This window comes from Rhinatrema bivittatum, chromosome 4 (genome assembly GCF_901001135.1).
Source record: "Rhinatrema bivittatum chromosome 4, aRhiBiv1.1, whole genome shotgun sequence".
NCBI lineage: Eukaryota > Metazoa > Chordata > Amphibia > Gymnophiona > Rhinatrematidae > Rhinatrema > Rhinatrema bivittatum.
The window spans coordinates 228,979,144-229,005,035 of NC_042618.1; the positions used below are offsets into that span (position 1 = coordinate 228,979,144).

The following is a 25,892-nucleotide window of genomic DNA, read 5'->3' on the forward strand; positions in this document are numbered from 1 at the left end:
ATTCTAGATTTGGAATTCTCAATAGATTTATAATAAATATTTCAAGATGACAGCTGTTCAGATGGGCAGACAGATTTCCTTTGCTCTTTAGACTTACAAATAGAGCTTCTGATTTTAGGTTTTAAATTTTAACTTTTAAACTGATAAATCCCAATAAAACACCCCCGATGTGCCAAAAAAAAAAAAAAAAAAAAAAGGAATAAACACTGGAAAAATAACATTTCCCTAGGACTGTTTGCACCTTTTCCATTAATGTCTCTTCAATAAACAAATGTATTTGAATCAACTGGAAAAGGTATCTAACAGTAGTACCTTCACGGCAAAAACATCAGTAAACACAGATTTTTGGTCCTCCCCCCCCCCCCCCCCCCCCCAAAGAACCTCTAATTAGCTGGAAAATACCTAAATTTATAAACACTTAAAATCAGAAGCCCTGAAGCCCTGTAAAATACAAACTTGTGTATTCCCATTGCAGGGTCCTACCAGAGATATTAGATTTGTCATGCAGGAAAATCATTCTTATAGAAATGTCTTTTGGTCTAACCACAATTTCTAGAACTTTTACAATGTGCTGATTATTTGTTGTACCTCTTAGGACCTAGGATTGTTTGTTTTTCCTACCTTCTTGGCTTTGGTCACCTGAGCCATTTCATTTCAAGAAACAATAAGTGCAAGGGATAAGGCAACCTCTGCTGCAGAATTATGAATATTCAGTTGAACAAAAGTTCATAAACACTATCATAAGACTATTTGGAAGCCAGATTCTGCATTGCCCATAAAAAATAGTAAGACTTCCAGAGAGAATGTTTTCTGTCTGGGAGAAATCAGTAATGCTTGTGAAGTAGCTATAGACATTCACAGACCCAAGTGTTGGAACTGATAACTTCAGTAATTAAAATGGAACCAAGCAAGATTGAAATTTTTCTAATTCATGATTAGCCAGTTTTCCCAGACTGGCTTTGCTGCTGTTTCTTCAGAAGGTAAAAAAAAAACCCAACACATTTGTAGTTTGGACTTGGAAAGAGAATTTAAACTTGGAAAATTCTTAGATTTGAATTGATAGATGAGATAATTGATGCAAGTGTGTAGGGCTGGGGTGCTGTATTTGGGTGGGGGGGCACTCTGTTTTTGGGTTGTCATTATGGTGGGAAGAATACTCACACAGACTTAATGGAAATGAGGATGGTCTTCGATGTGCTCTTGTTTCAAGAATAGAATCCAAGGCAAAATATGAAGCTCAATCAATTTTATCTCTGTAATGTATTTGAGCATTCTTTACTGTTGTGGGCTGAAATAAATGCTTGATACTGATAGGCTAGCAAGGACAACGATCTTTTATTGAGTATGAATTCAGTAAGATATCTTAGGAGAATGCAGGTTACCTTAGTGTTTCATGGCAAGTGCAGGCTCAGAGATTTTCCAGTGATATAGTAAGTTAAATAGGTCACCACCTCTAATTTACAAAATAATGGGTTAGTTTGTTAGCATATTATCATTCAGCTAGTTAGTACTTATTTCTTATCTCTAATATGCCAAGTATTATCTTCTTGTCAGTTGAGTCTAGAACTAGGATGGCTTGCATGCATTGATCTTTGATGCAGTTTTGCATCCCTGAATACATATAATTACTGCATTCCACATCCTACATTTCACATCATCTACAGTTCTGGTCAGTTCCAGAAAGTTCTTTCTTTTACTGCCAGTGCTTTCTTTACTTCTTTACCACCTGTGAATATATATATATTCTGGAACTCATCTAAGCACCCTCTTATTACATGCTTTAAATTTTGCTTTTACTGTCTTTGTATGCCTTGTCAGACACCGCAGCAAAGCTGTGTTTTGCTGCTCCTTTCATCACATTTCCCTGACCCTTCAGAAATTCCCTGAAGTATTTCAACATATCATATGGTGTCATCTTATCGTTATGTACGAGTTATTTACATTCACAGTTATGAATTTCATTTGTTCAAAAATTTTAAATATATCACCATACTTTCACTTACTGTCATGCCACAATGCTTGAATAGAGTAATAGAATAAGGTAAGTGATGTTTAGTACAAACCCAAGCAAAGCTGATACTCATAACTGGCCTCCTTTTATTACAAATATTGACAGGTTCACTGACTGAATCTCTTACAGGACAAAAAGGAAAAGGATCTGGAAGGTTCAGGAAAGCGAAGGAAAACAAGCCAGTCGGAGGATGTAAGTAGCAATGAAAAAATGTACACAGTTGATATATGAGCAGGGCTTAATTTGTGGACAAAAACATGGAACTGTGGAGTCAGTCTGTGAGAGAGGGAGCAGGCCCAGGGCCAGATATGATCTATGTGAACACTCTCCCTCCTGTAAACGTATACTCTCACACACACAAACACACACACAATCTTCACATCTTCCTCCTCCTTATCCCAGTGATCTTCCATTTCCAGCTCTCATCAGTACTCAATCACCAGCTATCCTTCTCCCACCAGTGCTCACCCCTTCCTCTATTCTTCCCTGGAGGGGAAGAACTGCTCTGTCTCTTGTCTGAAAAGAAGTGCTAGAATTCAGTTCCAGGCCGTTCCTCTCCTCCCCCCCCCCCCCCCCCCCCCCAAATTAATCCCTGTATATGACAGGTGGAGAGTCTCTCGTGGTTAATTCCTCCCCAAGCTGTGTATTTCACAGTGATAATATGCCAACTCTGCTTTTACGGAGACTAAGTGCTTTGCTTTGATGTTGCCGTCATTAGTTTTCCCAGAAAATGACCTAAATCAATAAGCATCTTTTTCTCATGCTAGATCATTCTTGTGGCGCATTTATGTTGAAACTCTCTCAGGACCGGAGGCAGAGGGAGGACGAGAATAAGGAAAACAATGTTCTTTTTTTAACTTTTCTTTTCTGAGGGAAAATCATAAATTTTATTTTTAGTAAAGATAAAATGTATACAAAATGAGGACGACAGCTGAATTTGTTCTGTGATTTTTCATGTGCAGAATTGTAGTTATGAAAACTGGATTGTGATGCCTTTAATTGGACCATTATAAAGATATCTGAATATGATCTATATAGTCTTGAAAGTTTATGTATAATACCATCTTTGTATAGTATTTGATTGTCCAATAAAATGTATCCAATACATTTTTTTTTAATCCAATGGGTGCTAGGAGGAAGTTCCTCGAGGCTACCGGGAGGAGCGACCAATGTTGGTGAGTGCCTTGACTGAGAGGAAGATTGATGCTGCTGTTGGGAACCAGAATCGAGTGAAATCAATGGCAACACAGCTGCTTGCTAAATTTGAAGAGAATGCACCACCTCAGAATGTTGGTTTCCGTAGACAGGTGAGACATAAGACATGCTGCCGGCAGGGCTTGGGGTTTTTTTATGCAATGTAGAATTTTACATGGCTATTGAGATCCTTTGTAACCTGTCTTCTGTGGGTAGTGTTTTGCTCTAAAGGAGCGGTGAGCTTCCTAGGATGTACTGTATTGTGCTTTACACTGGCTCGTGAGATGAGAAGCTGGGACTTTGAAGGCCTGGTGAAAGCTCCTGCAGAAACCGCATCCTTCATCATGTCTACCTTGACAGGCTGAGAATGAAGCAGCCAAGAGTCTTTCAGACCCTGCTCTTGCATGATTTCCTATTGTGCCTTCAGCTGAAAGACTGCTGCTAACTAGCTTAAGATCTTTCCTCATAACCGTCAACTCTTTACTCCTCACAGTTAACTTGAGTCTAGACAAACAGTATTAGCTCTAATCTGTTTCTCATTTGCTTGATTCTTTCAACCAGTATTTGTGGTCTTCTCATAATTGCTGCAGTTTCCTTTGTTAAGAGCTATGAAACAAAATGTATGTTTTACAAAGTGGTAATATAACATGTTTACAAAATATATGCAGGGAAAGAATTCAACATGTCAAATGGGACAAGCACAATTTTTTTTAGGTACTACCCCTACTATGTATATTTAAGACATGGGTAGAACACTCCTCATCATATTTACAAAATATATGCAACATAAATATGTTATTTAGAAACACATTTCTTTGCATACAAAGATGTGAAATATGGAGGTAAAAGACAAATACAGATAGGCACAATGAAACAGCACTTAGAATTTTAGATCTTTTAGTGCGTGATACCTGACTACATATCAGATTTTTTTGTTTTTACTTTGCATCTATTTTTTTCCCAGTAAAACACCAGATAGTGATGTAAGATTATTTTTTGGGGTACCCTAATAATTTTCTTCTGCTCCATTGGGCTTCCAGTTCTTTCTGGAATATCCTCCATAGGGCTACTATGCCATGAGCATTCATTCACAACTATCCAATGTTTTCCTGTCAATGTTAACTCTCCTTCTATGTAATCCAGACATTACAGTGACAGTCTTTGACTAGAGACCACAGCTCCTCTGGTTTTGGAAACCAGTTTGTGTGTACCTTGAGCCTGGCCAGTAGATGGTATTAAATGACTGGGACTCCTGTCTTCCAGGAGCAGTGAATATCATAAAGATCTAATCAGTGGATGTGCAGTGCAGAGCCCTGTTTCATATTTTTTTTCAGAACTCATGGAATAGGAGAGCCCTGCACTCTGTTACGTTTCTTAGAGTATTCATTTCAAACTTTTAACTGGCGTCGTCATAAAACATCTGCATCATTCAGTACATGGAGAGAACTGAATTTTAAGATGGTAATTTTAACAGCCCAAAATTTCAAAACTGATCTATGCCCATAAGTCCACTTTTGAAAATTTGTGGGTTGTCCTTGTACAGGTATATACATATGCAGAGAATGGTACACCTGCTCCTGAGCAGGTATGACTTTCTATATTCATGTGAGTACTTTAGAAAAGCAAAATATGCACATAAATGTTTTCCCCACCCCCATCTCTGCCCCAGGTAAGCCTCTTGCTAGTGCAGGTAAAAGGCATGTTATGGAGTTTTGCATGTACTTTTACATGCACAGCCCCCTAATTGATTTTCAAAGCATCACTTAACTCGCATGAAACAGGGTTTTATGCAAATAAGTCACTTTGAAAATCAAGCCCTAAGTGCCTATGTATAGCAGTCTATTTTGAAACACAAGACTATTTGGATGCAGGCTTTGGCATATGCCTTTTTTTTATTATTATTTTTTAAGTACAGTTGACAGAGCATCTATGCCATATGGTACATTAATTGACTGAAACTTTGTTTGAAAATATAGCTACATGTGAGTACAAAACAAATTGTAAACTACATTGGATTCCTCATTTGCCAAAAAACTGTTAAACCAAGTTTTCAAATTTGTGATGAGACTGCAGTGGCTTTCCTTGATGAAGCTGGCCCTTTGGGAAATCTTTAGATTGCAACAGTACGAGCTTAGAATTTTACAAGGAAACTGACCAAAGCTTAAATAGCAGTGCTAGATGTCCTACAACTTTCAAAAGTTTGTTTTTCTCCTTTTCTTTAGTTTGATTTTGTTCAAATTTCCTTATTATATTATTGAAACTAACTGCCCTACCCCCCCTTTTTTTTTTTGTTGTAAATGTTTGTGGCGTCCACACCTCTTTTCCATCTGTTTTGTTCTGCTTTTTTTTCTCCCACTTTGTATAATCCCCAACTGGCCTATCCTACCTTGTAAGGAGTGCATCTTGAACCAGCCTTCCTTCAGACAGCGAGAGCAAAGTCGCCTTGGCCATGTGCCTCAGTGGAAACAGGTAAAAATTTAAATAACCAGAGGAATTGTAGAAAGCTCTCAAATAACTCAGTATGTACACACTTGCTAACTTTTTTCTTCCTAGTAACTATTTTTACTTCCAGCTAATGTGCCCACCAATTTTTGTTGTAATTTGCAGCCATGTTGACTGAATAGAATGTTAACTTGATTCCAAGCAATCTGCTTTGCTGATCCATGGTTAATCCCCACAGAGGTGGTAATTTTGTAACATTGTACAAAAGTTTGCCTATGTATATAATACGAAGAAGGGAGGGTCCCACAAAACAGACGGTAGTCCGTCAAAGCCAGAAGGCAAATATTAAAGCAAGACAGACTAGTTGCCTTAGATTAAGATAATTTATTTGCACATATATCTCTTGATAAAAAGAGCCCAACTCTGGCTGAGGTTTGCACAAGTTTTGCAAAATAATTCATTAAAAAATCATATAAAAATTATTTTAAAAATCATATGAAATGAATTGAAAACATAATCCACAGTCTTTGTGATTCAGCTTTCACAATTTTTAGTATATTACCACAATTGGTAATCTGTATTGATTTTATTTAAAATATTGTTTGCTATTTTTTTACCTGAGCACTTTATTAAAATATATCTTAGTTTATTTGTGTCTATAATTGCAATTAATTGTTCTTTTATCTTATGATTGTTCAGCACTTTCAACTTTAGACCACTGTTTACAATTTGAAAAACTGAATCTTAATTTTTCCACTGATAAAGGTACAAACTTACCTCCTCTCTAATTTATTAATTTTGTTGTATTTTTATTTACATTTATTCAATTTTATGTGTGTACTTTATTTATTTCTTTATCTATTTTTAAGGATATTTATGTATTTATATGTATTTACTTGTTTTTATTTTTTATATTATGTATGTATATGTCCTGTGGATTATGTTTTCAATTCATTTCATATGATTTTTAAATCATTTTTATATGATTTTTATGAATTATTTAGTGGTTTAAATAAAATATTTTTATGTCTGGTTATTTTTTAGCCCCTGAAGCAGCCTTGTGCAAAACTCGGCTAGAGTTGGACTCTTTTTTTATCAAGAGAGATATATGTGCAAATAAATTATCTTAATCTAGGGCAACTGATCAGTCTTTCTTTAATATTTTCCGTATGTATACAATATGCGCATAAGTTGCACCCGTTTTCAAATTGTACTTATGTGCATAAGTCCACTTTGAAAATTGACCTGGCAAAACTCTGTGCTCACAATTGCTGTTTGGTGTGCATAGCTTAGCTGTTATCAATTGGGTTAAAGCTTCATCTCTGAGATTGTTGCTTAAATGATTTACTTCAACAGAGATTGTTCTGTTCTGCCCTGGTCCCTCTATAGAAAGAAGGGATACACATCAAAAAGACTACATATTCGAACAGCAGTGCAGTTTATTTTAAGTGCTCATTAAAAACTATGGTGGAGAGTCCAAGTAGGGGAAGGGAAGGAATGAAATTGTGTTTCTCTGGAATACATTCCTGAGGATAAACAGATTTTGTTCATAGAAACATAAAATTGGATAGGCTATTACGTCTGCCCATCCACCCAACTAATTCAGCTTTACCATTCCCATTATTCCCTCAGAGATCCTCTGTGTTTATCCCATGTTTTCTTAGAAATATAGAAACATGATGGCAGAAAAAGACCATGTGGCCTATCTAGTCTGCCCAACTAATTTAGCTTTACCATCCCTACTACTCCCTCAGAGATCCTTGTATTTATGCATGCTTTCTTGAATTCAGATACTGTTTTTGTCTTCATCATCTTCACAGGGAGGCTGTTCCATTCATCCACCATCCTCTCTGCTTCGTGCTAATTGTAGTGAGATCTGAATGACTTTGTTTCTGTCCTTTCTAAGTTTGTAGCATCATGGCTATGAATGAAAATATCTTACATTACTGTTAGATAGGAGTTACTATGACCTGAGGGTAATGGAGACTTTCCTTTTTGCTTTAGTGAGGATCTTGTTGGCATGTTTGTTACACTGAATCTGTGGAAATTTTTAACTTGCAGACAGGTGTCAATTGCTCCTTTCTCCCTTGCCTACAACCCCTGCCAAAATCCTTTTCTTCCAGTATAGAGAGATGAATGACGATGTATATTGAAAGAGAGATTGGGTGCTGTGAGTTAATATTTGTTGTGATTAGGAAGTATCTTTTCCTCAGCTTTATGTGGCTGACTGGAAGATGGAATGGAAGGTTTGTGGCTTGCCAGCTTTGACAATCTGACTAATTGGAACCATATGTTTCTGCAGTGTATATGTTCTATTTGTTTTCTTGTTTAGTTAACTTTTGTATTCTCTGAGGACAAGCGGGATAGCAGCCCTCACACATGTGACCTCTTACTATGGAGCCTGGCATGGAAAACATATGTCAAAGTTTCTAAAACTTTAATTCTGCTTCACTGGGTATGCCCACGTATACCATTATACCATGTGTCCATACAGGGTCCCTTCAGTGGTCTTTTTCCACAGAACCTTTCAGTCACTTTTGATGCCTCACTCTCCTGTTCTGGGCCTTTTTGGAAATTTTCCCAGTCCACAGGATTGTACCTTGTAGTTTCCTTGCACTTCTTACAAGGTAGTAAGGTTTTTCGGTCAGTTTTCTAAGTTTTTCACAGTCCATTCCTTGTTACAGTGGTGTGCTGTTGGTGCCTGCCTGCCATTGATCCACCTCTGCCATCAAGTTTGAGTTTGCATTCCTTTTGTTGCACCCAAACATGTCTAGTGGGTTCCAGCAATACCCCCAGTGCAGAAGACCACACCTAACACAGACCCCCAAGATAGATGTTTCTCCAAAGACAAGCAGGAACGTAGTCCTCACAACTGGGTGTCATCGGATGGAGCCCGGCATGGCATGCTGCTAACCACACGTCCATTCAGGGTCCCTCTTCAGTCTCTTCTTTTCTGTGAAGCTGTTGCCACGCGGTTCAGGAACTCGTGCTGTTTTTTCTAAAACATTGTTTTTCTTCACTTCTACGCGTCTCGTAGGGTCCCTCTCCCTTTTTTTCTGAGATCGGTAAGTTCCTTGGGTCTTCATGGTCTATCGCCGATGGCACTGCTTCCGGATACCCACCGGCAATCAACTGTGCGTCGTGTTCTTTTTCTGATGGCATTGTCTGGTTTCCATCAATGCCCCATTGACCACGGACAATGTCCCTCATAAACCCCCATGAAATCTGTGGCCTTTGCCTGCGGGCCTCCCACAATGTCCGCATTTGTGATCTTTGTGCCCAAATGACTCCAAAGGGTTGTAGGGCCAGCTTCAACAAAATGGAGAAATTGTTCGGGGCCATACGTTCAGAACAATCCCCGACGTCAGTGGCCTCTGCACCGCTCGGTAAAGAGGCCTAGGCCCCAAGTTCTCCTTCACCTTTCGGGCCTGCTCCCGAGATGGGCGCAGGAAGACTGTCCTTTGTCTGTCTCTTCCCACTCCCGTTCCTCGACGGTCCCCCTCTGCTTCGGGGAAGGATCACGGGGACCACCAGGAGCAGTCCAGGAAACATAGACATTGATCTTCCTCTGCTAAAAAGGACCGTGAGAGGGCATCCACCTCTGTGCCTCCCACGAAGCGGTGAAGGGTAGAGGAAGTCATCCTCTCCGACTCCAGAGATGCCTTCAGGCAGCCTCCACTGGTTTCGGTAGAGGGATCATCCCCCTTCAACTAGAGGGTGTCTCGATTTAGTCTGTTCCTCCTCAAACTGTGCTTTCTTCTCAAGGGTTTGAGGAGGATCTCGAAAGGCACACGCCGGGCCGGGCCCTACAGGGCCTCGAGCCTCCGGTTCCCCGGGTATCACTGCCACCACAAGAGCCTGCTCCACCGGTGCTCACACCGTTACTGGATAGGCTCGATATGCTGCTCATTATGCTTCCTACGTAGCCGGCACCGGTGCCTGAAGCCCCTCCAAGGCCCCTGAGCACCCCATTGCCATTACCACTGGCCCCCACACCAGTGAGAGACTCCTTGGAAGAAGACAGGCCATTGGGCTCGATGGCGGGCCAGAGGCTTGCAGTAACCCTTCACCGTCCAGCTCTCCCCGGGCCCTCGGGGTCAATTCCACAGATTCCTTCAGTGCCCCCAATGCCGATGGCCCCATTGGACCCCTCGAGAATTTGAGGCCCTCTGCTCCTGGTGCCTCCCTCGATGCCATTGAGGCCTGGCCCCCACATTCGGGTGTGCTTCTCCCCTCCTACCTCCCCAGAGGGCGGGAGTAAGAGTGAGCCCCCATATGACCCTTGGGAAGGGGAAGCATCTGTCTCTTCATTGGATGAGTCAGAAGATTTACCTTCTGAGCCCTCCCTGCCAGAGGAACGGTGGAAATCCCCTCCGGAGGATCTCTCCTTCGCAGCGTTCATCAAGGCCATGGCCGATTCTGTCCCTTTTCAGCTGTTGGCGCAGCAGGATTCTAGACACTAAACGTTCGAGATCCTGCAGTTCATGGACTCACCGAAGGAAGTAGTGGCGATGCACGTCCACGTTGTTTTCAAGGACCTAGTAACCCGCTTATGGGAGCATCCAATCTCAGTGCCCCCAGTCAACAGAAAGGCGGACGCCGTGTACCTGGTTTGACCGCCGCCAACTCCCATACCAGTTGATGGTGGTAGAATCAGCCATTAAGAAGGCCAAGAGGGTGAGCACCCATGTGTCGGTGCCACCAGGGTGTGAGCACAACGCCCTGGATGCTTTGGGTCGACATGTATTTCAGAATGCCATGCTCATTGCCTGTATAACATGTTATCAGCTCTACATAGGGCAGTATTCTTGAAACAAGCTCAAGAATTCGGTGAGCGCCTACCTCAGCAGTATTAGGAGGAGTTTCAGAATGTTGTTCAGCAGGGCCTAGACTGTGACAAACACGAAGTCCGTGCAACATATGACATGTTTGAAATGGCCATGAGGTCAGCTGCAGTGACCTCTGGGACCTGGCACACAGCAGGGTTATGGGCATCCGACTTGCACCCAGAGGTCCAGGACCATCTAGCAGGCCTGCCCTGTCTCGGGAGAATCTGTTTGGTGACCTGATCAAAGAGGCTGTGTCTCAGTTGAAGGATTATCGAGAGACCCTTCAACAATTGTCAGCTAGAACGTCCGACACCCAGCCTGCTAGGAAGTCCGCTCAGTCATATCCAAAGCAGCCTTTTTACTGGCCCTGCAGGTATTTACCCTCCCGCTGCGAGATTTAGACCTCAGCGGCCAGTGGTGAAACCCACACAGGGAGGCAGTCTCGACCCCCTTGGGCAACCACGGCCCCACTGCAAAACCCTGCCACTGGTTTTTGACTGGCGGCGAGGGAGTCAGAGCTAACAGTGGAACTCTGGCCCCCCAGTTGGAGGTAGTCTTCGATTCTTTGCAGATCATTGGAGTTTGATCACGTCGGATCACTGGGTCCATCTATCATCTGCCAGGGTTGCCGGTTTCATTTCCAGCGACTTCCACCCTGCTCCCCACCATTTCCAGGATGGGGAACGGTAGAGGACAAATACTTAAAGCAGAACTCTCTGCACTCCTTTCCGCACAGGCGGTCGAACTGGTTCCCACCAGCCAAAAAGGCACAGGGTTCTATTCCTGGTATTTTCTTATCCCCAAGAAAATGGGTGGCCTCCGGCCCATACTGGACCTGAGAGCCCTAAACTGGTTCTTGGTGAAAGAGAAGTTTAAGATGGTTTCACTGGGCAGTCTACTCCCTTTCTCAAGGGGGGAGACTGGCTCTGCTCCCTCAATCTGCAAGATGCGTACACCCATATCCCCATTTTCCATTGGGTCTGGCAGTACCACAGTTTTCAAGTGGGCCACCAGCATTATTAGTACTGTGTCCTAACCTTCGGTCTGGCATCTGCCCCCCGGGTCTTTACCAAATGACTGGCAGTGGTCTGTGCCCATCTTCACAGGCAGGGTGTTCATGTATTCCCCTACCTCGACGACTGGCTTATCAAGGGCAGTTCGATTCAGGGGGCTTAAACGGCCATGCGCCTCACGATAGACACACTGGAAACCTTGGGATTCTTGATCAACTACCCCAAGTCCCTCCTTCAGCCAGCCAGAAAACTGGACTTCATTGGGGCACACCTGGACCCTGTTCAGAACAAGGCCTACCTACCTCAGTATGGGGCGGAGATCTTGGCGGCTCTTGCACGTCCTTTTTCCAGCCGCACCCAGGTTTCTTCGCTACTTGCTCCAGCTGCTTGGCTATATGGCAGCGACTGTACATGTGACCCCATTTGCTCTGCTACACATGCGCTGTTTGCAGTGGACACTGCATTCCCAGTGGTGTCAGTCAACGCAGGACCTACATGCCCCCATTGTGGTCCCAGACAAGCTGCGACATTCTCTTCACTGGTGGGACTGCCCCCGAGAATCTGCTGTGGGGGTCCCTGTTTGTGGAGGCTCCACCCCAGGTTTTGCTCACTTCTGACACCTCTCAGACAGGGTGGGGAGCACATGTCATGGGGTATCGCACGCAGGGTTTTCTGGTCGCCTCAGGAAAGGAGGCTCCAAATCAACCTTCTGGAGCTGAGGGCGGTTTGATATGCCCTGTGGGTGTTCCAGGAACTGCTGGTGAACAAAGTATTTCTGGTATACACAGACAATCAAGTGGCCATGTGGTACCTGAACAAACAGGGTGGAACTAGGTCGTTCCCTTTCTGCCAAGAGGCAGTCCTGGTCTGGACATGGGCCATCGCCAATGGTATAACTCTCCGGGCAGTGTGCTTTCCAGGGGTGGCCAACACCCTGGCTGATGCTCTGAGTCTGACATTCAGACCACACGAGTGGTCCCTCAAGCAGGAGGTGGCGAATCGCCTCTTCAACTGCTGGGGGACCCCAGATGTGGACCTGTTTTCCTCTCAGGAGAACAGGAAAGTATGCCACTTTTGCTCCCTTGGCAGGAGGGGCATAGGGTCATTGGCCAACACATTTGCGATTCACTGGGGGATGTGCTTGCTGTACGCCTACCCGCCCCTTCCCCTTTATCTCCAAGATACTTCAGAAGTTGCAGCAGGATCACAGCACAATGATCCTGATCGCTCCCTCGTGACCCCATCAGGTCTGGTACCCAACCCTTCGGGAGCTTGCGGTGCTTCCCCCAATCCGACTCAGAATGGCACCAGACCTCATCACACAGTTCCACGGCAGACTCCGCCATCTCAACCTCCGGTCCCTGGCCCTCACAGCATGAATGTTGACCGGCTGACGGTTGAGACCCTTGGCCTACTGGCAGCAGTGTCCCATGTTTTTCTGGAGTCTAGGGAACTGTCCACCAGAAAATCCTACAATCTGAAGTGGAAGCTGTTCTCCTCCTGGTGTGAAGGTCGCAGTTTGGACCCCTTCACCTGATCCCCCTCGGCTCTTCTGGACTACTTGTTGTTCCTCTCTGAATCTGGTCTATAGGCCACCTTGGTGAAGGTACACCTCAGTGCTATAGGAGCATACTTTCGGGATGTGGATGATTCTGCTATCTCTTGCCATCCACTGGTGGGACATTTCATGAAGGGGTCTCCTTCAACTAAAATCTTCTATACATCCTCCAGTGGTTTCCTGGGATCTAAACGTGGTTCTCTCACAGCTCATGAAACTCCCGTTTGAGTCGTTACGCTCCTGTGACCTAAAATACCTTTCCTGGAAAGTACTTTTCTTAGTGGCGGTCACATCAGCTCGCAGGGTGAGTGAACTGCAGGCGTTGGTGCATATCTGCCTTACACAAAGTTCTGTCTTGACAGGGTGGTACTACGTACGCATCCCAAGTTCCTACCCAAGGTGGTTTCAGAGTTCCACCTCAACCAGGCAATCATCTTACAGTCTTTTTTTCCCAAGGCCTCATGCTCATCAAAGTGAACATACCTTAGACTATAAGAGGACGCTCGCCTTCTACCTAGAACGGATGGCGCCTCATCGAACCTCCATTCAACTTTTCATTTCATTTGACAAAAATAGGTTTGGTGTCGCTGTTTCCAAACAGACACTGTCCCACTGATTGGCCGACTTCATCGCCTTCTGCTACACGCAGGCAGGGCTGCAGCTTGCTGGCCCTGTTTGGGCTCATTCCATCCGGGCCATAGCAGTTTTGGTAGCGCACCTGCAGGCGGTTCCTATTCATGAATTCTGCAGAGCTGCAAGCTGGAGTTCACTCCATACCTTTGCCCTCTCATTACTGTTTAGACAAGGACTGGCGGCAGGATTCCCGTTTTGGGCAATCCACCCTCAAAACCTTTTTCAGCCATAACCCAACTTTCCCACCTTGTACCCCTCTTGGGTGACTGCCTGCTGCTCTGGACTCCGCAACTGCAGTCGGTGTGCAAGTTTGCACCCTTTTTTGCTGTTTATGGTCAGAGCGGCTTGAAGCTACTTATTCACCCAGTTGTGAGGACTACCATCCTGCTTGTCCTTGGAGAAAGCAGAGTTGCTTATCTGTAACAGGTGTTCTCTAAGGACAGTTGGATGTTAGTCCTAACAGAACCCACCCGCCTCCCCGTAGAGTTGGGGACTTTTTTTAACGGGACTTTTTTGGTTGTTTGTTGTCTTCCTTGCTCTTTGTTATAAGACTGAAGAGGGACCATGCCTGGTTAGCGGCATACTGGGCATGCTCAGTGTGCCAGTCAAAGTTTTCCATGCCGGGCTCCATCTGATGATGTCACCCAGGTGTGAGGACTAACATCCTGCTGTCCTTGGAGAACACCTGTTACAGGTAAGCAACTCTGCTGTCCTGTGCTTGGGGGCATTGGATGATATTCAGGAGTACTGCAAATATGCGACTATGATAGTAAAAGAATGTCTGTCCCAACTGGAATTTATGGAGAGAATCTTTGGGCAGCAGAAGACTGATCATCAGCATCAGAGGTATTGACATCAAAGGACCATGAAGCTGCACCAGTGGAAGGAGTGTCATCGGCACTGGGAAGGACTATGTGTTCCTTCTATGCTGTTGGCCAATTGAAAACCAGGAGACAGGCTACCCTGTCTTTTTCTGGTTGAAGAAGGCATTTGGTTCCACTTCTTCGAACCCGGCATCAAAGAGATCTCAAGCCAAGCATCAAGGGAAGTCAAAGAAGCATTTGCTTTGGTCTCCATTCATGCCCACTGTTGCGAGTGTGGACAATGTGGCACATGCCGAGAAACTCCTTAAGCAGTCCTAATGAGAGCTCATCCTCTGCACATGCCAGCGATTCACAACAGTCTCTTGATGGTCCTGATGTCTGCCATTAATATACCTCTCAGTTCCAAAGAGGATGTGGTCACTTCTCCTGCCTCCCAGTTGGTGTTAGTATCACCAGTCTTTGAGGAATTGGATAAAAAGTTCCAGCAGGCCTTGGAAAAATTGCTGAAAGACCTTGGTGCCAGGTCACTGAGGCAGGCACAGACCTATCCTTAAGCCTCTGCTCAATTCCCTTTGGGTGGTTGGTTGCGATGTGCCGATACCGGTGCTGGCTCTGATACTGATGCCCAAAGGGACATTGGGGTTGATGACTGCTGCCTCACTATTGATCTCCAGCTCGTCAGGGATGGAAACTTTCCCAGGCCTCCAAAGCTCCTTTGGATCCAGGCCCAAACAGCCAAGTGCACCAGTCATGATGACTTTGGCTGGGGATTAATTCTGATTCTGATCAACTGAACCAAATCACGGTGAACCTGGAAGTGGTAGGCCTGATTAACAAACTGAAGAGTAGTAAATCACCTGGACCGGATGGTATACACCCCAGGGTTCTGAAAGAACTAAAAAATGAAATTTCAGAACTATTGGTAAAACTTTGTAACCTATCAGTTAAATCATCCATTGTACCTGAAAATTGTAAGATGGCCAATGTAACCTCTATATTTAAAAAGGGATCCAGGAAACTATAGACCAGTGAGCCTGACTTCAGTGCCGGGAAAAATCATGGAAACTGTTAAAGAATAAAATCACAGAACATTTAGATAGACATGATTTGATGGAACACAGCCAACATGGATTTACCCAAGGCAAGTCTTGCCTCAAAAATCTACATTTTGTTTGAAGGGGTGACTAAACATGTGGACAAAGGTGAACCAGTAGATGTGGTATATTTGGATTTCTAGAAGGCATTCAACAAAGTCCCGCATGACAGGCTTTTAAGAAAACTAAAAAGTCATGGGATAGGAGGCGATGTCCTTTTGTGAATTGCAAATTGGTTAAAAGACAGGAAACAGAGAGTAGGATTAAATGGTCAGTTTTCACAATGGAAAAAGGTAAACAGTGGAGTGCCTCAGGATCTGTACTTGGACTGGTGCTTTTTAATACATTTATAAATAATCTGTAAAGGGGTACAACGAGTGAGGTGATCAGATTTGCGGACAGTATAAAATTATGCAGAGTAGTTAAATCTCAAACGAATTGTGATGAATTGCAGGAGAACCTTGTGAGACTAGAAGATTGGGCTTCCAAATGGCAGATGAAATTTAACATGGACAAGTGCAAAGTGATGCATATAGGGAAAAATAACCCTTGCTGTAGTTACACAGTTAGGTTCTATCTTAGGAGTTACCACAGATCTAGGCGTCATAGAGGATAATACATTGAAATCGTCAGCCCAGTATGCTGTGGCAATCAAAAAAGCAAACAGAATGTTAGGAATTATTAGGAAGAGAATGGAAAATAAAACAGAGGATGTCATAATGCCTCTTTGTCGATCCATGGTGAGACTGCACCTTGAATACTGTGTGCAATTCTGGTCACCGCATCTAAAAAAGGATATAGCTGCACTGGAGAAAGTGCAGAGAAGGGTGACCAAAATGATATTGGGCATGGAACGGCTTGCCCTATGAGGAAAGGCTAAAGAAATTAGGGATGTTCAGTTTGGAGAAGATATGACTGAGGGGGGATATGATAGAAGTCTACAAAATCATGAAAGGACTTGAACAAGTTAATGTAAATCGGTTATTTACTCTCTTAGATAATAGAAGAACCAGGGGGCACTCTATGAAGTTAGCAAGTAGCTCATGCGAAACAAATCAAAGAAAATTCTTTTTCTCTCAGCGCATAGTTAAACTGTGGAATTCATACCCAGGGGATGTGGTTTCAGCAGTTAGTGTTACTGGGTTTAAAAAAACGTTTGGATAAGTTCCTAGAGGATAAATCCATAAACTGCTGTTATGGTAATTAATAAGCAATAGTAGTGTGTGATCTGTCTGATATTTAGGTACTTGCCAGGTACATGTGACTTGGATTGGCTACTGTTGGAAACAGGATACTGGGCTTGATGGACCCTTGGACTGAACCAGTATGGAATTTCTTATATACTTATGTAAGGGAGCCTTCACCATCGGCAGCCCAGGCTGTCTGACTTGGAGTATTCTTGGGGATATAGATATGATTCTGAAGATACCTTAGAAGAAGACATGGCTCCCTTCTGACCCCTCTTCTCCACCAGAGAGAAGGAAGCCCCTGCCTGAGGATCTCGCCTTTGCAGGATTTGTGAGGGAAATGGCAGAAGCCATTCTGTTTATGTTACAGACTGAGGATGAGACCATTAACAAAATGCAAGACATTCTCCAGTTCATGGAGTTTTCTAAGGAGTATGTGGTAGTCACAGTTCCCGAGGTTGTTCAAGAGGACAGATGAGGTGGTGGGAATATCCTCTTTGTGACTTCCATCAATAGGAAGGCGGACATGATCTATCCCAGTAATGGTGAACCTTTTAGGCTTGGTGTGTCAAAAATTTGGAAAATGCCTAACTTGACTCTGCTGGTGTGTCATCCCCCCCCCCCCCCCCCCCCCCCCCCCCGGAACAAAACAGACACAATTCTTTACATATTAATTTATTTACAAAACAATACAGCCCCATCATGTCTACTGCTATGTATTATATTACTTGAAGCCTCTGTTAGGCCGCTGTTTTAAAAAAAACAAAACAAAAAACCTTGCAGTCCAGTTTCTTCTCTGACTTTCATCACCAAAGTTATGGAATCTGTTGTCCTGCATCAACTTGATAAGTTTATGAATGACTATCAGGTCCTTGACCAGTTTGAATTTGACGTTTAAAAAATTGCTTAGCACTAAGACCCTACTGCTGTCTAGTTTGGATAAAATCAGAAGAGCCTGTAAGGGTGTTTTGGGAGTTATATACAAGATAAAATACCAACCAGTTGGAAAATGTTATGCAAACAAACAAACGAACGTATTGGTGTGTAGGTTGGGGGTGGGGGGTGACATTTAACTGACTGTAATGATTCAGGAACTCTGACCTCAGCATTTACATTATTTGGTAAGCTGCACTACTCTTAAGATATCTTATTATAAAAATTAAAGATTTTTCTCTTAACTAGCTATTGCTATTCACTGGTTACTAGTGCACCCTACAAGGCTTTGACAGCAGGAAAATGTATGTGCTTGTACTGCTGGGTATTTGCTTGCCTTTTGATACTTGATCACCAAATCCTTCTTTATCGCCTAAGAGAATGTAGGATATCCAGTATAGTCTTTTCAACATTTTTGTGAGTGACATAGCGGAAGGATCATCAGGAAAGGATTATCTTTTTTCCGATGATACTAAAATCTGCATCAGGGTAGAAAGCCAGGAACATGTGGAAAACATGAGGAGGGATCTAACGAAGCTCAAGCAGTGTTCTAGAAATTGGCAGCTAAAATTTAATGCAAGAAAATCTAGAGTAATGCATTTAGGATGCAAAAACCCAAGGGAGAGGTACATTATTGGAGGCAAAATTGTTCTCAGCCTAAAGAGTGGGATCTGGGGTGATTGTATCTGATGATCTTAAGGTGACCAAATAGATGGATAAAGCTATAGCAAAAGCTAGAAAAATTCTTGGCTGCATAGGTAGAGGACAGTGGCGTAGCCAGAATTGATTTTTTGGGTGGGCACAAGGTTAACATGGGTGGGCACAAGGCATGCAGGTCTACTAGTTGTTTTCTTACTGATAAATAATGCCATATACTGCACCCTAGAATGGCTTTCTAAGTAGTTTGCAACAGCCATTATGTGTCATGTATGAAACTTTAAAATAATTTACTTCAATTATTTCAAGTATAGAAAACAATCAAATCCAATCATATAATAAAACAAAAATTAATGTATTCTTTCATGAACCATCTTTGCAGAAACCCAGAAATCTTCATAAATACAATAAAATATAATTAATCATCAGAACAGGTGCAGCGCAGAGCTAGGGAAATTCACATTACAAGTAACATGAAAAAAAAAATTCAAATTCTGGTGTAATCTCAGCAAAAAATAACCCTCCACTGCTATTTTGTGAAGTAACAAACTCTTGCAAAGAAAGAGGCATCTGGAACCTTGCCAAACAATCACAGCACTGACTCTCAGGATTCAAACAGCAACCTTATGAAAAAGCAGCAATGCAAATACTACACCAGGCCCTAGAACATTAATACATCACCTACGGGAATAACAGAACAGGCTGGACTACTACTACAGAGAAACTATATGCTAGAAATACTCATTTCTGTCACAAACAGGCAAAACTGAGACCGACCCTTACCTAATATAGAAATAAGAGACTATAAATTAGAAACAGAAACATGTAGATAAAGCCAAAATAGAAAGCCTGAGAAACTAAAATGTCTGAACAGTGGAATACTTAAGAAAGAGCAAAATACAAAAATATAAGAATGCACATTCCCAAAGATGACATATTTAAATTGCTATATGCCAAAAAGACTCTCTACAAAAATTACATGCAGTGATAACAGCGAAATATAAATCTCTCAAAAAACTGCTGTAGCATCACAATTTTCACCCAGCTGGGTGGAAGAAACGCTGGGTGGAAGAAACGCAACATCGGCAGACGCCGCCATCCCATGCCGTCCCTAGCACCATCTATTTCGGCCCCCGACGAAGGCACGAGCCGAAACACGGATCCAGTGTCGGGCTTTTTCTATGCTAGCCTCATCTGAAAAACATGGCGTTTCTTCACTTAAGTTAAGTTCATGTCAATGTGACTTACTATATCTTTACCACCAATAAGTGACAATTTTTATTCTCACGGAAGCATAAAAAACACGGAAGCATAAAAAAATATATAGAGCTGTGACCTATGATTATAAACGTGGGCAAATACAATTTATGCTAACTTAGCATTACTAATTATGCCGGTTTATGAGGTCTGGTATTTCAAAAAAAATTTCTCTCACTTGAGGTGACTCAGAATTCTTGTTGTTAAAATTGTGATGCTACAGCAGTTTTTTGAGAGATATTTAAATTGCTAACATCTCTCTCTCTCTCTCTCTCTCTCTCTCTCTCTCTCTCTATATATATATATATATATATATATATATATATATATATATATATATATATTTTTTTTTTTTACCTTTGTTGTCTGATCTTTGTATTTTTCTAATCAGTTGGTCCTGGTCTCTCTTTCCCATTTTTTCCCTTGTCGCTCATTTCCTAATTCCTCTTCAGTGTCTTTTCTACTACTGTCTTCTTCCCTTCCACACACACACACATACATACATAAATGCTTTCTCTCACAGACTCCCTCACACACTCAGGCTCTCACTCTCATATGCTCTCCCCCCCCCCCCCCCCAAGCTCACATTCTCTGCAGACACACATACAAGCTCTCACTTTCTCACCCCTCCCCAGGCTTATATTCTTATGCACACACAGACACACATCCAGGCACCCATTCTCATCCACACACACAAACCCATTCTCCCATTCTCACCCACACATACACACATTTAAGGTCCCATTCTCACCCACACATACACACTTTCAAGCACCCATTCTTACCCACATATTCAAGCTTCCATTCTCACCCACACACACAAACCCAGGCTCCCATTCTCACCCATATATATACACATTCAAGCTTCCATCCTCACCCATATATACACACATTCAAGCTTCCAACCTCACCCACATATTCAAGCTTCCATTATCACCCACACACATTCAAGACTCCATTCTCACTCCCATACACACCCAGGGTCCGATTTTCACCCACACACACACAACAAGGCTCCCATTCTCATCCTCACATACACATTCAAGCCTGTGCACAGTTTCCGCTTCCTCCCCCCAGAGCAGGAAGATCAGCTGCCTCTCCTGCTGCCACTGGCCTCCTGCTATCTTCGAGCCATACGGCCGACCGATCTTCCTGCTGGGGGGGGGGGAGCGGAAGCTGTGCGCAGCGCTTCCGCTCTTCTCCCCCCCCCCCCAACAGGAAGATCGGTCGGCTGTACGCAGGAGGCCAGTGGCAGCAGGAGAGGCAGCTGATCTTCCTGCTCTGGGGGGAGGAAGCGGAAACTGTGCGCGGCGCTTCCGCTCCCCCCTCCCCCCGCAAACAGGAAGATCGGTCGGCCATATGGTTGTAGGACCGCTTCCCCACGTGTGCCGTGATGGCGTGCCAAGCATGGGTTCTCCTCTTCACTGTCGCGGGGATGGGATCCCGCGACAGCCTTGCAGTTCTGGTGTCAGTTGGGTGGGCCTGGGTCTAAATTGGGTGGGCAGCTGCCCACCCAGGCCCACCCGTGGCTACGCCACTGGTAGAGGAATGGTCAGCAGAAAATGGGAGGTGATATTTCCTCTGTATAGGTCTCTGGTAAGACCTCATTTGGAATATAAACTGGTTGGACTTGGTCCAGAAGGTGGCTACTAAAATGATCAGTGGTCTTAGTTTTAAAGCATATGGGGATAGACTTGACGATCTGAACATGTATACCCTGAACGAAAGGTGAGATACTGGAGATGTGATAGAGATTTAAATATCTCAAAGGTTTTCATGCACAGGAGGCTAGTCTCTCTCAGTGGAAAGGAGGCTCTAGGACAAAGGGTCATGGGATGAGGGTGATAGGGGGGTAAATTCAGGAGTAATCATAGGAAATATTTCTTTACAGAGAGAATAGTGGATGCATTAAACGACCTCTCAGTGGAGGTGGTGGAGGCAAAACGGTATCTGAATTCAAGAAAGCATGGGATAAATGCAGGGGATCTCTGAAGGAGTAATGGGAATTATAAGGGCTAGATAAATTAGACAGATGGGCCATATGGTCTTTTTCTATTGCCATGTTTCTAAATTGGTTTGCCTTATCTGAATGATAGATCTCAACAGGCGAGAGTTGTTGGTAGCAGTTCTAAATGGCATTTGATTAGAACTGTGATTCCTCAAGTCTCAGCCTTGTCAACCTCTTTATTCAATATTTGTCACTTATTTGTAAGCTGCTGGCTGGACTTTGTGCAGAATAAAGACTGTATGCTCATGACATAAATTTTTTTATTCCCATACAATCATCCTAGGCCAAGATGACTACTTTAGTCACAATCTGTTTCTGTGCCATGAAGCAGTGGCTTATGCATAATAAGTTGGCGTTGCATTTGTCAAAACAGAGATTGTTGTGCTCCAGAGATCTAATGGAGATTTTGAGCCCTCGGCCATTTCTTTTGCCAGTTGTGACCCACACAATAAGTCTGCACGGAGCAGCATTTACTATTTTGGGAAGCTTGCAGGGCAGACTAGATGGACCATTTTGGTCTTTTTCTGCCATCATAACTATGTTACTATGATTGATGTTAATTTAACACTTCAGGAGCAAATTAAAGCAGTGGTGAAATCAGGCTGCTTAAAGCTCTGCTTGCTTTATGGCCTTAAGCCATTGTTGAGTTATTCTGATTTTTGAGTGATGGTGCAAGCTTTAGTCTTACCAACATTAGACTATTGTAATTCTTTCTGTATAGGCTTGCAAGTCTCCGACCTGAGATTGCTTCAGATTTTGCAGAATTCAGCCACTAGGCTGATCTCAGGGTGGAGGATGAGAAATCCTATTTCCCCAGTTTTGCGTGATCTACACTGGTTGATGGTTCAATGGTGAATATATAATATAAGGCTTCAGTAATGGTGCACAGGATATTGGGTATTGACTTTCTTCCATGGATTAGTGCTATGATTCATATACATAATCCAACCCACAATTTACGGTCAGCACAGTGTGAGGGTTGCTTAATGTCCCCTCTGTCCAAGAAGCAAGACTGGTGGAGACTCGGGAGAGAGCCTTTTCTGTAGGGGCACTGATGCTATAGAATTCACTTCCTGAGAGTTTGTCTTACCACATGTACAAAGACTTTTATAATCAATGTTAAAAACTTTCTGGTTTACACATACATTTTTATGACTTTGGCTTGATGTTTTTAAAGCAGTTGAGCAGATCAGATGTTTGTGGCTAGTGATTGTCTTTATTTTTGGTTTTATTTTTGTTGTTGTACACTACCTAGAGCTTTGGCTATACATGGCTTAGAAACACATTAAATAAATAAACAAGTATGTTCTCATTTTACAGAAAACAGGGGGATTCCATCTTATCATAGACCTAAGGGCCTTGAACAGATGTATATAAAAAAAAAAAGGTTCAAGATGATTTCCCTAGGCACCTTAATCCCCTCACTGTCTTCTAAAAGGGGACTGGCTATGCTCTCTCGATCTAAAGGATGTTTACACTCGTATAGAGATTTTCTTTGGTCACTGGAAATATCTCATTCGTTGTGGGAGACCGTCACTTCCAGTATCGTGTTCTATCTTCTGGGCTAGCATCTATCCTATGGGTTTTCACAAAATGCCTGGCTATGGTGGCAAGCCTTTTATGCAAGCTGAGGATACATGTGCATCTCTATCTGGATGATTGGCTGGTCAAGAGCATATTTCTGGCAGGAGCCGAGGAATCAATGTTTATGATCATCTGTTGGGAGTTACTACGGTTCATTGCCAACTATCCCGAGTCTTATCTACCAAGTCAACTACCCCACGCTTTTGACATTTCCAAATAGATTACTATAGCTCTCTCTTCTACAATACCAACTCAAACAGTTACAACTGTTACAGAACACAGCAGCCCAAGATTAGCTATGATTTAAAGAAATCTGACTATATCGCCCCAGTCCTACAAGAGTTGCATTGGCTATCCATCACCTAGTGAATTAGGTTTAAAATTCTGTTAAACATTCCATGCACTTCATTCTGGTTTTCCTCTTTACTTCTCCAAACATTTGGCTTCCTATTCTAGGGTTCTTCGTTTTCAGTTTAAACTGATTTTCACCCATAAATTCATGGATTTTTTCCAAAGGTGGCATTCGGTTTAAGACAATATTTACCCTAATTATAGGCTGATTTAAAAAGCTCTTCCAGAGCTGCAGATGCAGCATTTCAAGGTCTGAAGCCAGTGTGGGCCAAAGCGTATGCAGTGTTTCAATCCCACTCTCCACCAGTGAAAGCACTCACCTTCTAGTGCCACCCATGCCATATTTCAAGTCCTGCTTTCTCACCCCCAAGCAGCCAAAGTACCTGATGTCTGGTGCTGTGAATGCATTTTCAAGCAGGCCTTGTCCACCAGAAGCAATTTCAGGCAGGCTCCCTGGCCCTGCATAAAAGCAGAAGTGTAGTGTTGCAGAGCCAGGGAGCCTCAATAAGTATGCTGCTGAGGGAGAGAGAAGAAGCCTGGATCTACTACAGGTAAGGATGAATGTTGTTGCAGTATGTGTGGGGGAGGGAAAGTTGGGGGGAGGGAGGGAGATTCTCGGTGGGAGGAGAGAGAGAGAGAGAGAGGCATGCTAGACAGGGGATGGGGATGCTGCTGAGTGGGTGAGAGGGAGAATCTGATAATGTTGTTTTATTATCCTGGCTTCTGTCCATCAAAATAAACTCTGATATTTACCCTGAAAAATGAGTCTTTTTTTCAATTGATTCTCTCCTATTTTTTTCTTATCATAATAAATCCTAATTCCTGTGAAAAAAGAACAATAAAAACCTAAAATGAAGGTCCCTACCGATTCCCCATCTCACACTCTTTTTTTCTTCCCAGAAAGAATGACTTCCCCCTCCCTCATTTATTAGATTAGACCATACAAGAGAATCTTCTTTGTTACCAAACACTGCTTCTCTGGATCGCTCCTCCCCTCAACATTTTTTCAGAATCTAATTTTTTGAAGTTTCAGAAATCAGTTAAATCTTGGCTTTATAGCCAGGCCTTTGATTTATAAATACCTTTCATTGACAAACAAGCTGTCTTATCACTATGCAAAGGTCATAAAGAAGTTCAGATAGAATTTTTGTGCCAGACTTTTTGATAAGCAAGGCGTTATGATTTTGTATTCTGTTTTGTATTAAGTTTGTGTTACTCATATTGATTGGATTTTTATTTTATCACTGCTCTGATTTTGTATTCTGACTAGTATTGTCATGATTATTTGTGTTACTTGTATGGATTGCATTTTATGGCTTTTTTTTTTTAAATTGTAAACTGCTTGGTGAAACCTCTTTTGCAAGTGGTATAATAAATTTAATAAATACATTTGTAACCATCACCTCGGTTGGAGTTTATCAGAGCTGTGCTAGACACAACTCAGGCAAAAACCTTCTTTCAGCAACAAAAGGTTGCCATTGTGATGTCCGCAGCAGAAGAGATTCAGATGAGTTGGCAGATGTCAGTGTGGGACATGTTGAGGCTGTTGGGCTTCATGACATCAATGATAAATGTAATTCCCATGGTACATATCCCCGTGGACCTTAAGATCTCAGTGGCTACAAAACACTTAAGACCTAAGGGACAGCATCCAGGTCACTCAACTGCTCATGGACTCCTGTCCTGGTGACAGGACAATTTAAATATAGTAAGAGGAATCCCCTTCCAAATTTTTTATTTCTAAATTGTCCTGAAGATGGATGTATTCAACTTAGGTTGGGAGCTCATGTAGATGGGTTCCGCATTTAGGACTTGTGGTCCCCTCGAGAATATGTATCAAATAAATTTCCTGGAGCTCTGGCTGATCCGATATGCTACAAAGGCATTCAGAGATCAGTTATCCATCAAAGTTATCCTTGTCCAAATGGACAACTGGTTGCAGTGTTCTACATGAACATTTTATTTATTTATTTATTTTATTTAGAGTTTTTATATACCGGCAATCATGAAAACATATCTTGCTGGTTTACATAGAACGGGGGTGCAATAAATACATAGAACTTAAAAACATAGAACCAGAACTGAGGTGACAGAAGGTACAGTTACATTTAACAATGGAGGCCAAACATGCAGGGAGTTGTGAGTTCATATCTCCAACTGTGGAACTGGGCCATCTCTTAGAGGATGGTCTCAAGGCCCATGTATCTGGGGGCAGTGGAGAATCTTGTGGCCAGCTTAGTTGGTTCTTGCAACCCCACGATTGGGACTTCACTAGAGGGAAGGGGGGGGGGGGGGTGTAGTGCATCAGATCTTACGT

At 42.9% G+C, this 25,892-nt stretch overlaps 1 protein-coding gene across 20 annotated transcripts in view; it reads left to right on the forward strand.

Annotated features, from left to right (window-relative positions):
* Positions 1–25,892, forward strand: part of MICAL3 (microtubule associated monooxygenase, calponin and LIM domain containing 3) — a 756,715-nt gene that overhangs the window by 360,061 nt on the left and 370,762 nt on the right. For 18 of the 20 annotated variants that reach the window (XM_029599822.1, XM_029599821.1, XM_029599828.1 and 15 more), the window contains 3 exons: positions 2,141–2,203; positions 3,145–3,318; positions 5,600–5,674. In XM_029599822.1, coding sequence (XP_029455682.1) covers positions 2,141–2,203; positions 3,145–3,318; positions 5,600–5,674 — 312 coding nt within the window. The remainder of the gene's footprint in view (positions 1–2,140; positions 2,204–3,144; positions 3,319–5,599; positions 5,675–25,892) is intronic. The other 2 variants (XM_029599839.1, XM_029599840.1) reach the window with 1 other exon arrangement.